General features: G+C 37.0%; 1 protein-coding gene across 1 annotated transcript in view; it reads right to left on the bottom strand.

The window, feature by feature from the left end:
• Positions 1-15,205, bottom strand: part of mgat4a (alpha-1,3-mannosyl-glycoprotein 4-beta-N-acetylglucosaminyltransferase A) — a 46,190-nt gene that overhangs the window by 2,869 nt on the left and 28,116 nt on the right. The window contains exons 7-15 of the mRNA XM_039683222.2: positions 15,080-15,193; positions 10,639-10,714; positions 5,979-6,093; positions 4,732-4,862; positions 4,418-4,525; positions 3,562-3,755; positions 2,536-2,614; positions 2,029-2,089; positions 4-116 (exon numbers count right to left, since the gene is read on the bottom strand). Coding sequence (XP_039539156.2) covers positions 4-116; positions 2,029-2,089; positions 2,536-2,614; positions 3,562-3,755; positions 4,418-4,525; positions 4,732-4,862; positions 5,979-6,093; positions 10,639-10,714; positions 15,080-15,193 — 991 coding nt within the window. The remainder of the gene's footprint in view (positions 1-3; positions 117-2,028; positions 2,090-2,535; positions 2,615-3,561; positions 3,756-4,417; positions 4,526-4,731; positions 4,863-5,978; positions 6,094-10,638; positions 10,715-15,079; positions 15,194-15,205) is intronic.

Here is a 15,205-nt window from a genome sequence, read left to right as displayed (position 1 = left end):
GACCTCGCTCACAATCGCCCACACGGCGGAGTCTTTCTGGACCGTCAGACGCACAGCCACCACAGGGTTAAAGGCGGGCTCAACCGTCCCCTCTGCCAATCCTTTCTCAAACTGAGCTGAAGAAAGACACAAAAAGATATTGTAATGTTAAAAGGGAGAACAGGAATGATTATAATACTTTACAATATTCATTTAGCAGACACTTTTATCCTAGGCGACTTACAAATAAAGAAAAATTTGAAGCAATTTGAAAAGAGCAGTGGAAAAAAAGTTATGGGGTTCAGTTACTGCAAGCATCTTCAACGGTTTCCTGAAGATTGTAATGGTGCATACTAGGCATATATAAATAATAACCATTTTTAGCTTTGTGTTTTGAAAGCTAAAGTACTATTGGGGGGCCTACACTACTATTAAAAAAAAAGATGGGGTCAATTTAAAAAAAAAAAAAAAAAAAAAATCAGCAAGGATGTATTAAATTTATCAAAAGTGACACTAAAGACTAGCCAAGAAATCTAGACGCACCCTGGCGGCAGCAAAAATTATTTCACAGCCAGTGTGATCTAGCAACTCTCAATAGATGTTTTAGCTGGAAAAACCAAACTCTGGTCAGGCCAATCACATCGTGTATAGAGTCGGCGGCCGGGCTTAACATAATGACGACAGAGTTGCGACGGTTCACTGCTACTTGAAAACAAAAAATGGCTGCTGCTGGCGAACAGCTGACTTTCGATTCGGTTTTGATCGCTACTCTGGATGATTTGCACTTAAGCTTTTCTTTGAAAACAGAACAAAAACGCCACTTGAGCCATTAAAAAAAAAAAAAAAAAAAAGATGTGTTCAGAGTTTTGCCGACTGGATACGGTACAAGTTTAATATATCAATTTGCATGGGACTCCGCCATCACCTTCTTCGTTGCTCTGATTGGTTGTAGCGCTATCCAATTGCGTGCAGAGAGAATTTGAAAGACAACCGTTTATCCCGCGCCCAGCCCTGTCAACTGTCAATCCTGTCAGCCCAGGATTGAGTCCAGCCCTGTCAATGATGAGTTTCCAGACCTAACATCTTGATGTAGGTCTGGCATGCCAGGCTAACAAAAGAAATTTCTAATGTTACAGGCACACACGCACATTAGCACACACACGCAAGGTCTCTCGCTCTCTCCCTCTCTGCCATGCGCACGCTACACAGTTTGAAGTGACATATTCACGTAGCCTTTTGAAAACCGGGACATTCGGTGTCCCGGGAGAAAGCATAAATTTTCCAAGACAGGTTATTCAAAAGATGGACAATCCCGGTGAAACCGGGACAGATGGCAAGCCTAACTGAAACGCCTTGAGTCTTGAGTTTTGTATCAGCAACATACACAGCACAATATTCCTTAATTGCCTTTATGCACAGCTGCACTACTTCCTGAACTTAAGCCAGCTCCTTGTTTCCTGTCTGTCATTATTGGATAAGTTGATTAATCCAGGTGTGCCTGACCTCAGTAGTCACGGCAACAATAATCAGACACAACTGAATAAGTTCGGCCAATAATGGCAGACAGGAAACAAGGAGCTGGCTTAAGTTCAGGAAGTAGTGCAGCTATGCATAAAGTCAATTAAATGAAGAGCCCAAAAAAAATAGGAGGCGAGGCCTAGTTGAGTAGCATTAGTAGCGTGTTGAAACTTGTGGTTATGGTAAGGGCTGTGACATTTCAGAAGCACGCTTGAAGCGGTTGACCAATCACAAACAACCGACCAATCAGAGCTCATTGTGCTTTCAGAAGGAGGGGCTTTATAGAGACAGGAACTAAACAGAGTTACTGTCAGACTGGGAAGAGAGGTGCTGCAACAATATGAAAAAAAAAAAATGTTTTTTGAACATTTAAGCATAAAAACCTATACTAGTAGACCCAAACAACAAAATCAATCAAGACTGTAAAAGGGACCCTTTAAAGAGTCAATGGTCTCCCCTATTTGCAAGCAAAGCACAATAATTTGCTTCTAGTGCAAAACTGCTGAATTGAGCGTGCGAGTAATAACTCACCAAGTTTATAGAACCGATCTTCTGTCCGTTTATATTTCTCTTTGGTCTTCACCTCAGCGTCCTGCAAGAGATAACATCCTCATTTAGAAGCACTTAAAGAGCCAAACAATGTTAATGCTAACAATGTTAGACAACTGTGGGAGCATTACTTGTGATAAAATAGTAAGTAAAACCATGCACACAACCCCATTTACACAAACTCGGATATATTACCGACCTCATTTATTCAAGGAAAGTCTTCAAAAACAAACATCAAAAGCCCATTTGAAGGCTTTTTAAGCTCTGTATCACAGCAGGATGGCAGTACGCTGCCTCATTACCACGCTAGCTCAACCTGCGACGGACTGAAATGAGCTTTGGTGGCAGCGTACACAGGAGACCTACACCGGATATTCCTGTCAACCTGCTGATGTTAGACTCTGACAAACCTGTCACCTGGGGCTTGTTTTGGACATTTAGAGGAAAACATAGAAATATAATTGAGGACGTTTTATTTTATCATTTTACCGAAAAGGGCAGGATCTCGACAGTAGTGTTCTCGATTTTGTCTCCCGGGTGCTCCTGGTTTCCACTGCGAAAAAGGAACCTGCCAATCAAAGGCTGATTGTTAATGAATATGCATGTACAGGCACACACTCATGAATATTCGTCAACACGCATGTACAAACATTGGCGGGACATGGACAAGAGTCTTACACTGAACACACACTGGCATGCACAAAGATAAGGGGTCTCTAAACAGGCCCCTACTTGAGCTGATAATTAAATACATTCACACGCGCGTAAATTGACACTTCCATCTTGTTAGCACCGTTTCTACTCAGACAAAAAAAAAAAAAAAAGACAAAGAACTCCCTACTCATCCATGCAACCTAGCATGGATAAGAGCAGCAATAAATTAGGGTAAACAGAACTGGACCAACATACATGTATTGCAGATATCATTAGATAATTCAAGAATTTATTCTGATTCAAGGTGAATCAGAGTGCCAAATTCTGACTGACGAGAGGGGGAGCTGGGGATGGAGGAGGGTTATACGCTCCTGATAAGCACGATAGCTGATAATATATATATATATATAGGGTCGTATTCCTATTGGTAGACGTGGATCGGCTGATGCGAGCTTGACTAACGTGACCAAACAAAACTGATTCATGGAGATCTGTGTATCTGCTCAACAATGTTTTCTCCATTCTCCATTTCTTTCTCTCCAGAGGTTTTGGGTTACAGCGTCTTATTTTAGAAGCTTCTCATTAGCCACCTCTCCTCCCCTGTGAGGACAGTGAGACATGAAGACATGTGACTGATGTCGCTCAGTGAACATCACTTTTAGGAGAAGGTGAGGATTACAAAAAAAATCATTTGGGTGTGTGTGTGAATGGTGAATTAAAGCAATACGTATAAATGCAGCACTGCTCTTTAGTCTGGCCTGAACCTCTCACACCATCCCCAGGTCATCAGGCCATCAGGCCATCATTACCACCCAGCCTTGTAAATGTGTGTGTATCTCTCTCAGTCGCAGACAGACTGACCTTTCTATGTTGACAGGACGATCAAACTTGAACAAGACATAGTCTCCAGCCATTGGAGTAATGGCCCAGAAGAAATCCTCGCCCATGTAGGTCTTCTCAAGCGTGTGGCCTTGATACACTTTAAGAGAGGTGGACACCTCTGCCGGTGGGTTCACGTGAATCTTATGCAATAGAGGTTTCAGGAAGTCTTTATCCTGACAGAGTAAAATACACAGAGGAAGTTATGAGTAAAGTCAACAGGAAGTGTGGCTGATGCCCCAGCTGATATGTAACAGTCCTTAAAAGTAAAAATTGGATTAGGAAAAGGTCAGCTATTTAAGAAAAAAAAAAGAAAGTTTGTCAAAAGAAAACAGGATACAGGGGTAAGACGAGATGTTATAAGATAACAGGAAGCTTTGTATTGCAGAAAATCAAACTTTAAGAGCACACTGTGAAAAAAAGTAAGTGATCATGCTGTAAAGTTTAGTCAACTCAAATTTCTAAACTCACTTAATACAACTTCACATTTCAAGTTGATTAAACTCAAAATTAAGGCAGCATGAACACAAAGTTGAAACAATTTGTTTAAGTTGACCAAGAGGAAAGATTTGACAGATGTGAAACTCATGAAGATCTAGATAGTTTTAAAGCCTATCTTAGATGATCTGATCACAATATGTCAGCGACAGGTTTTGGACAACAATCACTAAAACTACATTTGTAATGTAAACAATAATTTGTCCTGAAGGTCCATCTACTGGCTTGTCAATTATCCATTATGCTCAAACAAGGGTTTTAAACTTTGGGCATCCAAGAATGTTTATACTGGGTGTAAAGCGTGGCTAGAAAAAAATAACACTCGTGTAATAAGAGTTACCGTGAGTTTCTGGATTTTCCCAGCAAGGGAGGAGTGTAGGCCTACATGCTGAAACAAAGAGGGTCTGAAACGAATGCGCAGACTCGACTTCTGTCTCTCACAGTGTTTCTGAAGAGAGAAAAAATGAGGAACACATGTACAGTACATTAACTGTAAGAACGAAGGAATAAAAATAGGGTAAAATGTATAAATAGTGACATAATGTGTGTGTGTTTGTAGAGAGAAAGACAAACACACACAAAAAAAGGTCCCGTTCTGCTAAAAGCCTCTCAATGTCTCAGAAAGACACTCGCAGGAAAAGAGTATTAACTTACGGCATCTTTCTCTGGGTTGCATACTTTGACCCAGAGTATGTGATCTAGCAGCCAATCGATGGGTTTCTCCTTATAAAACATGAAGATAAACTCCACAATGAGATTTAGATCTGGGGCTTGGAACATTTTACCTGGGAGAGAGAGAGAGAGAGAGAAATTCATTCAAAACCAAGTAGACAAAGGCTGCATTTATTTGATTAAAAAAAAAATGTATATGAAATCTAGTAACTGTTTTCTGTTTTAATAAATCACATGATCACACGTCACATGATCCTTCACAAATCATTCTGATATGCTATAAAAAAAGCATTATTTTCAGTGTTGAAAACAATGGGCTCTATGCACGGCGGTATTTCCGGTGAAGGTCTAAGGATGCTGGATAACTTCCACCGATCGTAGAGTCCAATGCAATACCGAGAATTTATATTGAATTTTATACTCACACGGTTATACTAAAGAAACGTTAGTCACAGAAACAGACACCCCTCGTTGAAAATAAACATAACTATATATAAAATGACATCTAAACATATGAAAGTTTCGTTTCAAAGACGGGAGGACAGTAAATTTTGAAGACTCTGACATAATCCTGTTTTCCTCAGGTTTCCTCCGCTTAAATCCCCCCCAACCGGAAACTAATGAGCATCCTTGCGTCAAATGCGGAACTTATCCGTGCATTTAGCCCATTGTGCAATTTATGTGCAAACCGTGATACATTTTTTAAGGATTCTTTGATGAACAGAAATTTATTTGAAATAGAAATCTTTTGCGAAAGTAAATGACTTTAAATGTCACTTTTGATCAATTTGAACACATCCTCGCTAAACAAACTTTTCTGAAAGTGGATTTACAACCTATGACAAGAAGTCTTAAAGAGATGCAATTGGATGTCATCATGGATGTCATACGTTTACGTAGTTGCAAAGTTACTTATAGTTCATAGAATGTCTAAATTGGACCATCAAAATAAAGTGTAACCAAAAAGAAAAAAAAAACTGAAGAATGTTTACGTAACTCAAATATCTATGAAACACTATTATGGTGCTTTTTGGGCTTGATATCTCCTGGACACAGTGTGCCTCTGATGTACGGCCAAGAGCAGTGAGATCATTCTATAAAATCTCTATTTCAGTGGTTTCCACAGCAGAAAGAGGAACAACATGAGTGTGAATAAATGATGACAATTAAAGTGATACCTGAATAGCTGTACATATTAAACAAATAAAGATATTAAAAACATGTCACACCAATGAAGCCCAGCTGTGAAAACTCAAGGATCATCCAGTCCTCAGTGGCGAGTTGAAGGGCAAAGTTTTTCATGGTGGCAAAATAGTTTGGCTTGGCGACGATGTCATCCTCTAACTGTAAGAACAACAGGAAACAGATATGAACCACAGCACAACCCATAAACCAGATCCATTTACTGACACAAGCTGCACTTACTATACATATCACTTCTAACTAAAAACCCCAAGAATACAAAAAAAAAAAAAATCATCACACTTCACACACAGACACTCTTGCCACTACGCAAGCACACACAAACACTAAGTTAAAGCATGTCGTCCTATACCCTTGAGTAACTTGAGTTCCCCCCCAAAAAACATGAAAGCAATACCTTTCCCCTCTCCTAAGAGAGCACAGCATGTATAGAGAGCACAAAGACATGAAGACACTGGAGAGACTTATTGGCACGGCAGAGAGAAAAAAAAAAAAAGAATGAAAACATTCGGTAGAGTCCAACACACAGACTGACAGAAGCACGTGAGAATGAGGAAGACATGAAAGTTGAAAAGACATAAATGAACATGAATACAAAATTATGCTTTTTTTGTCTTGTGAAAATGTGAAAACGTTAGGAAAGAAAGACACTTTAAGATGCAGTAACAGTAAGTGATTTTTGAAATACGCTGTTGAAAAGTGGATCAGACCGAGCACCAAAACACACTTGTAGCCAATCAGCAGTAAGGGATGTATACACTCATGATGGAGGACAGAGAGAGCTCAGTGCACAAGAGGTCAAAGGTCACTCTTCCGCCAAAACTAGACAAATATTGATTTCTTTTTTTTTTTTATCGTATTGCTTCGCTTCAGAAGGCCTTCCTTAACCCTCTGGAGATGGATTACTTTTATGATGTATGGGTGTGCTTTTTATTTTTATGTTTATTACCATTTAAACCCATTATAAAGCTTGGAAGAGGCAGGATATTTTTAATATAACACTGATTGTGTTTGTAATGAAAGAAGAAAGTCATAAACACCTAGGATGGCTTGAGGGTGAGTAAGATATGGGATCATTTTCATTTTTGGGTGAACTAACCCTTTAAGGAGCAGGAAGTCCTGAAAACGGTCGCCAAGGTTGCTTTATTGTTTCTCGATACACACGTTGGTTTTGCTGAGGTTTTTCACAGAACTAAGATAATGCTGTCTTTACTTGAATATACACATAACAAGCCATCTTCACTTGCTTGTTCATTATTATTATTATAAGTCTGGAATGGCTAAACCTCCACCACCTGTTTCGATCATCTGCTCCCAAAGTAGTGTATCAGAAAAGTGAGAATACATACTCCTAATATATGGTTTCTCTTTTGGTTTCACTTTCAGTGATCAGAATAACCCTTTCTTTTCTCATTTGTGATATATTAGCTACTACTGTGTTATGAAGGGATCTTTTCTTTTTTGAGGGGATGGAATTTGCAAACAAATGAGTAGAGGAGCTAAATTGCAATTAAACATTTGACTTGAATTATCATAGTAACAAACTGACGTCATAATGTCGGAGCAGATTCCACTATTAGCTGTTGCCTGTGTTGCATGACGTGTGTGTGTGTGTGTGTGTGTGTGTGTGTGAATGTGGGGGTTTAGGTATCAGGATAGGGGTGTGATCCTTTTGGGTAGGGGGTGTGTTTTGGAGATTTCAAATATCAACAGCAATTACCAAAAAATGCTTACTCCATCTTTAATACACACAAAAATTCACTACCATTCGAAAGTTTGGGGTTGGTTAGACTTTTTAATGTTTTTGAAAGAAGTCATTTATGCTCACCAAGGGTGCATTTATTTGATCAAATATACTGTGAATATTCTGAATTTAAAATATTCGTATTGTATATCTTTATTTTATTGTATTTTATTTTTTATTCACATTTTTGTAACAATAAGTGTCTTTACTGTCACTTTTGATCACTACCAAATAAAAGTATACATTTCTTTCTGTCAAAAAAAAAAATCTCACTGACCCCAAATTTTGAAAGACAGTGAAAATGCAATAAAATACATGTAATGTTTTAAATAAAAGCTTTTTTTAATCAAGAACAATTGGAAAGTAAGAACATATAAAATCTCATCATCCTCTATTCACAAGGTTGATACTAACTCCTCATTAATATAGTGGACAGTATCTCCGCCTCACACAGAAGACCAGGATTTGATTCTCCAACGGCAGACTTGCAAACTGAAGGTTGTGGGTTCGATTCTTAATACTACACAGGACAAATTCTGAGGCCTTCATGTCATGTGATATCGCTTATATCCTTAAAGGGTTAGTTCGGTATTTTACACTTACCCTGTTTTAAGATCGTTTCTGATGAAATAGAACGGTTAAGATTAAAATTTGGACAAATGCTGCCGTCCCGAGAATTTGAGGTTTCTGGGTTAGCACCCCCACCTAACACAATGCTCATCTATGTGCACTAGAACAATCATTCATAAAACTCATTGATGATTAAACTTAAGTTTACAAAGATGTGAAACTTGAGTGGTGTTCACTCATATGCTCACACAAAAATCACTGCAAAAGATGCTAGTTGTTTTTGTACCAAGTCAAGTCAATAGAAACGGACAAACTACAATAAAACCTGTTGGGAAGCATCTTTTGCAGCGATTTTTGTATGAGCATATCAGTGAACACCCCAGACCACTCGGTGAGTTTTTACATTACAAATTAATTTTACATGCTAACAAAATTTCCAGTTGGCAGAGGCTTCGGCTTGGTCTCTTACATCATGTTATGGTTTTCACGTTTGCTTGTCCTCCAGAGAGAAACAAATAAGAAGTGTCATGTCAAGTGCTACACCGCTTTAAATCTGCTTCGACCATGTACAGCTGCTCTGACTAAAGCGAATTCTTTCCTCTGATCATATTCCCAGCTGTTAAATCATAATCACTTCACAAAAACTGAAATCCCCAAACCACAAAGTCCCGTTTCCCATGACAACCGCTACAGACCCAAAGGGTGTCTTTATGGTATATCCAGATAAAGGGTTACCTAGGCAACCCTTGAGCAAAGAGCTTTTGGTGTACTTTGTCTAATTCTGAACTGAAGAGCTTCCAGTGGGGATCTTGCGCACTAACTAGAAACCTAAACAGAAATGTGCATCGCTCGGGAAACTGACTGTAAGAGGAGAATTCAATCAAAAGATATTTTAAGTTAATTTCACATGCATGTGTGACATGCCGTCACTTAGCCAAGACAATAAATAAAATAACACTAATTATTTTCTTAAAAGTGAATTTAGGCATTACAAAGTACCATATGAACATAATAATTTTGAGATTGGCTAAAGATTACATTTAACACCTGTTATTTAGGATAATTATGTAAAATAATGTTTTAAAAAATCAACTTAAAAGGTAATCTAAATGTGACGGTGACGATGTGTGCAGTGTGACTGTACTCATTGGACTCAACGACCTTCTTTCACTGCTCCAAGGTCCATTTCCGATGCGCGTGTTACCATGCTACAATCGAACAAGCGTTTTTGGCGGTCATCATGTGCACTCTGACCGGTCTGCAGCTACACAGCCCATTCACAGCAGGGTGCGATGTTGTTACACATTCCTCCCATAACCATCATTAACATTTTTTGACTTATGCCACAATAGCCTTCATTGCCCTAGTGCATAAATGAGCCTTGTGCGCACAAAGCCATGTTTGTCGCTCCTCTGACCATGAGCATCCCACAAGGCTTGGCTTTTCAGAGATACCTTGACTCAAGTCATCTTGCCATAACAATTTTGCCCTTGACAAAGGTCTTTACACATCGATTTCAATTACTGATTGTTCAGTAATCATCTAATCTAGAACTACTCAGAACTTGGCATCTGACATTGATATGAAATGATCAACATTTTTCTGCTTCACCTGTGAGTGGTCATAATGTTATGGCTCTTTAGTTTACACAAACACACACACAATGGACAGCATGCCACAAATGCTGTCAATTGATTTAGGGTAGAAAACAGTTTTGATCATCATACAGGTAATGTAATTGTAGCAGAGATAAATATTTTTAGTGTACTTTATATGCAGAAAGAGCTACAGGTGAAACTCGAAACATTTGAATATCGTGCAAAAGTTCATTTCAGTAATTCAATTTAAAAGGTGAAATTAATATATACATGCAAAGTGAAATATTTCAAGTATTTAATTGTTATAATTTTCATGATTATGGCTTACAGCTTGTGAAAACCCCAAATTCAAAATTAGAGTTAGCTGTAAGCCATAACCATCCAAAATATAACAAAGGCTTGAAATATCTCACTTTGCATGTAATGAGTCTATATAATATATTAGTTTCACCTTTTAAGTTGAATTACTGAAATAAATGAACTTTTGCACGATATTCAGTTTTTTCGAGTTTCACCTGTAAAAACAAGGCATGCATAGCTAGCTCTACCAAAAGAGTGTAAACCCTAAAGATTTCAAAGCATTGCTCTGTTGTCTATGACAACCACATGAATCAACCAAAGGAGTGAGTTTGGGGCGGGACAATCCATTTGCCAACCAATAGCAGACAGGCTAGTGTTTGGGGAATGGGAACCTTTATGACAAATCACTCTGTTCAGTGACACTAGTATTGTAGATGCTAAACAATTCACCTTTGAAACTGGTAATTTGATTACCTGGACATAATAGACCCCTTTGTTGACGGCATACATCATTAGAAAGGAATAGTCCAAATTCTGCTTGGTCCTCCATCTACAAAGAAACACAAATACAATACATCATACATGTGTTCAAAAAGGGAGATACACAGTCCATTAGCCTGAAACTCGAGGTTGAATCTGAGAGTTAGCCTGTGGTTGAGCCATGAGTGAAACTCTAGATGGCAGGTGTATGTAGAACATGACTGATGGTTACAGGAACCAGAAACAAACACACTGCAAAAGTTAAATAAGGGCAGTTTGAGGCTACAAGCAAAAACACATCACTCTCACATACTCAATATATAACCTTTGTTGTTCATTCATCGAGAAAAGAGATTAAATAATCAAAAAGAATATTAAATACTATGTGCATCAAAGCAGCTCATTTCCTTTGATCAAACTGACTCAGATAAGTAGATGAGAGGAGAGATGGTGGTACAGAATAAAAACTCAAAATCACACACACACACACACGCACATAGTTATGTCAGATGGTTTCACTGGGAATGACTTCTAATGCAAGTTGGTTCACTAGGAAGCCTTCTTAGTGTTTATTTTAGATTATGAAAGGCATTGCTAAAACACCAAAACTAAATGGGAGTATTTTTTTTTTTAGCATTAAAACAGAGATAACTTTATTAGGAATTCCAACCTAATACATTAACTAAGAATGATAGGGTGACTTTGCTAATGAACAATGTCAAAAAGTGAGAAAAGTAATGATACTAACAGTAATGTAGAAAATTTTCAGCATCATTACTCCAGACTTCAGTGTCACATGATCCATCAGAATTCATTCTAATATGCTGATTCTAATATGCAGAATTCATTCTAATATGCTGAAACATTTCGTATTATTCTCATCAAAAAGTTATTAATTTTGTGTAAACCATCAGTGCTTGAAGTGAAAAAATTATTAAAGTTGTGCTGTTAAAATAAAGTGCAGTTACTCCCCTTCGGGGGCAACGTGTTTAATCTGTCCTATACTAAGCCATTCCTTTTTTTTGTTTTCTATTTAAAAATGAATAAAAATAACAACATGAACCTATCAATGTGCCACTTCTATAATACAAAAAAATGACATCAAAAACCACAAATCCCTTACTTAATACTCTAAGTCAATAAATGTCTCAATCAACTGCTGGGCCATTATTTAGTAGAACGAGATACTGTAACTACATGCTGTTTCTCTGTCTCCGTCATTCATTCTGATAAGCAGTGCATGCACTGAAAACAATGATTTGTTATCACAACTGTTCATAAAAACAGCTTAAGTTCACAAATGTTGTTCAGATAACATAATATTTTGAGTTTCTGTGGAATAAACTAATCTCTTTGTATGAACTAAAATTTTTAGTTTAAATGAACTCAATTTTAAGGAAACCAGGTTAGGCTACTTTAAAGGCAAGGTAGGCGACATTTTTTGTTATGCTTGTTGAAAGTCTCTTCACATCCTGACATCCACTATGCTAAGTGGTCTAAATGTATTTATATGTACAGTATTGTGTTAAAATCTTAGGCACATTAGTTTTCACACACAACAATGTTTTTAAGACAGTTATTTATATAATTTGCGGTAGTGTCAGTAGGAAATATCACTTTACATTTCCAAACATTCCTTTTGCCAATAATTGTACTGTAATAATCCAGTTAGATTTGTGAATGCACAAGGAGTCTGAAAAAAAGCCGGTATGACCTGATCTCACCATCATTGAGTCCATCTGTGATTACATGAAAAAAACTGAGACAGACGAAATCAAGAGAAATGTGGCAATGTCTCCATAACATTTGAAGAAACAGCATTTATTTGAAAAATAAATATTTTGTAACATTATAAATGTCTTAACTGTCACTTTTGATAAATGTAATGCATCTTTGCTGGATAAAAATATTTTTAATATTTATAAAATCTTACCAAACTTAAGCTGAAGTAACACTGAAACATTTTTTTTAACACATTTTCTGTAAAGATGCTTTGGAACATATATATATATATATATATATATATATATATATATATATATATATATATATATATATATAGTTAAAGGCGCTATAAAAATAAACTTGGGTTGAAAACTTTTGAATTGTAGTTTGGATAATATTGTTTGAAAAAGAGAAGAAAAAAAATCACATATTGCTTTCATTTTTTACTAATTAATTGCCATTTAGCAAAATAAATAATTAAAAACATGTTTACACGAAAAATGTATTAACTTAACTTAGAAATAATCGAAGGCTACATAGCACTGATTTTATTTTGTTTGCTATATTGCTATTTATTTTGAATAAAGCAGTGTTGAATAGCACATTCACTGCTACTGAATATGTCTGTGGTATTTAAATTGGTTTTGAAAATATAATATTCAGCATTGGCACAGAATATTTTCCCCGAGGGAGTGAGACACCAAGAGATGTAAGAGTCAGTGAAAGAAAGAAAGAAAGAAAGAAAGAAAGAAAGAAAGAAAGAAAGAAAGAAAGAAAGAAAGAAAGAAAGAAAGAAAGAAAGAAAGAAAGAAAGAAAGAGATACCCAGAGTGATTGAGATTAAATTGAGACAGCTGTGGATGAAAGATTTAGGAAGAGGAGTCATTTTAGGGTAGGGAGAAAAAGAGAAGAGGAAGGAGGGAGTGAAGGAGTTGATGTCTTTGCCCTTGAGCTTTACTCACTTCCTGTCACACAACAAATCTGCAATGCCTCTCTCTCATCACATTTGTGACCATAAATAATCAGACTCTGGCACTAAAATATGAGATTCGGTCTAATCAAAACTTTATTTCACCCTCACCACAAAAATTGCCCACAATCTCTATGCGCGCATTAAATACTGTCACATGCACCTGCCGCAGCGATGGCCGATGGGTAGCGTAACAAAACAACAGACCACAAACAATACACCTATGCACACCACCAGTCAAACATTTGTACACAACAACGAACAACATGCATACTACCGTTCAAAAGATTTTTCTAAAGAAATGAAGGACCAGATTTATTAAACAGGGAAACACAGATGAGAGTGGAAATTTCTGCTTGTGATCTACTGCATATTAAAGAACACCAAGGCAGCCAGATCATCTCAATAATGACCAACACAATCTACCAGTTAGCATCTGGTTTAAGACGTGCTTTTTTGGGGCGGTAAATAAAGGTGCAAATACCAGGAAATTGACGAGCATAAATCTTAGTTATTAAATCACCTTGCGTGATTCATTTAATTATTCTCCTCCCAGGCTCCCATCAATTTTGAGTCTGAAAGGGAAACTCCTACAAATGCATATGCAATTAGGTATTTAACAAGGATAGATTACATTGATAAAATGTGACATTTATTATGTTTTTTATTTTTTTGGGGGAGGGGGTTTGTATTTCAAAAAAATGCTTTTCTACTTAACTTTTTATGCATCAAAGAATTCTGAAAACAAACATTTATAATATAATATTAGTTTCCCAAAAAATATGAAGCAGCCCAATCATCTTCAACACTAGTAATAAGGAATGGGTTTTTTTCAGCATCAAATCAGCATATTAGAATGATTTCTGCAGGATCATGTGACACAGAAGACATCAGTAATCATGCTGAAAATTCAGCTTTGACATCACAAGTATAAATTAGAATTTAAAATATATTCAAATAGAAAACAGTTCTTTTCAATTGTAATGATATTTCACAATATTACTGTTTTTACTTAGCCTAGAAATCTAGACGCATCCTAGTGGCAGCAAAAATTATTTCGCAGCCAGTGTGATCTACAGTAGCAACTCTCCATAGACGTTTTAGCTGGAAAAAACAAACTCTGGTCAGGCCAATCACATCGTGTATAGAGTCGGCGGGCGGGCTTAACATAATGACGGCAGAGTTGCTTTTAAGCTTTTCTTTGAAACCAGAAAAAAGAACAGCACTTGAGTCATTTAAAAAAAAAAAAAGATGTGTTCAGAGTTTTGCCGAATAGATACAGTAAAAATTTAATATATCAATTTGCTCCGCTGGTGGGAAAACACATGGGACTCAGCCGTCACCTTCTTGGTTGCTCTGATTGGTTGTAGAGCTATCCAATTGCATGCAGAGAGAATTTGAAAGACAACCATTTATCCCGCCCCTCCGATTGAGCCCTGTCAATGATGAGTTCCCAGACCTAACATCTTGATGTAGGTCTAGCATGACAGGCAAGTTTTTACTGTATTTTTGATCAAATAATAGAGGCCTTGTTGAGACTTCTTTCAAAAACACGTCCAAACTTTTGAATGATAGTGTATGTTGCAATTATCAGGTAATAATTAAGTCAACTATATGTAATAAATTAAACTAGATGTTAAAACTTGCAGTATAAGAGAACTGTTAATTACACAACCAGAAGTATGCACTTACTTTCTAAGAATCTGGTTGCTGTAGGGAATACTATTTTCTGAATACTTACTTCACCCTCTCCTTCGAGTCACCAAAGGTCTCTTTCAAGTTGTTGAGGTCTGGATAGTAGCTGGCTGGGGGAGAAATGACCTCCAGTAACCCAGAATTCAGTTCAGTGTAGAACCTTAAAGGATAG

Source organism: Pimephales promelas, chromosome 7, assembly GCF_988280905.1.
Source record: "Pimephales promelas chromosome 7, fPimPro1.hap1.1, whole genome shotgun sequence".
NCBI classification, from domain to species: Eukaryota; Metazoa; Chordata; class Actinopteri; order Cypriniformes; family Leuciscidae; genus Pimephales; species Pimephales promelas.
Note: the sequence above shows the minus strand (reverse complement) of the source record. Positions and strands in the feature narration are given on the sequence as shown.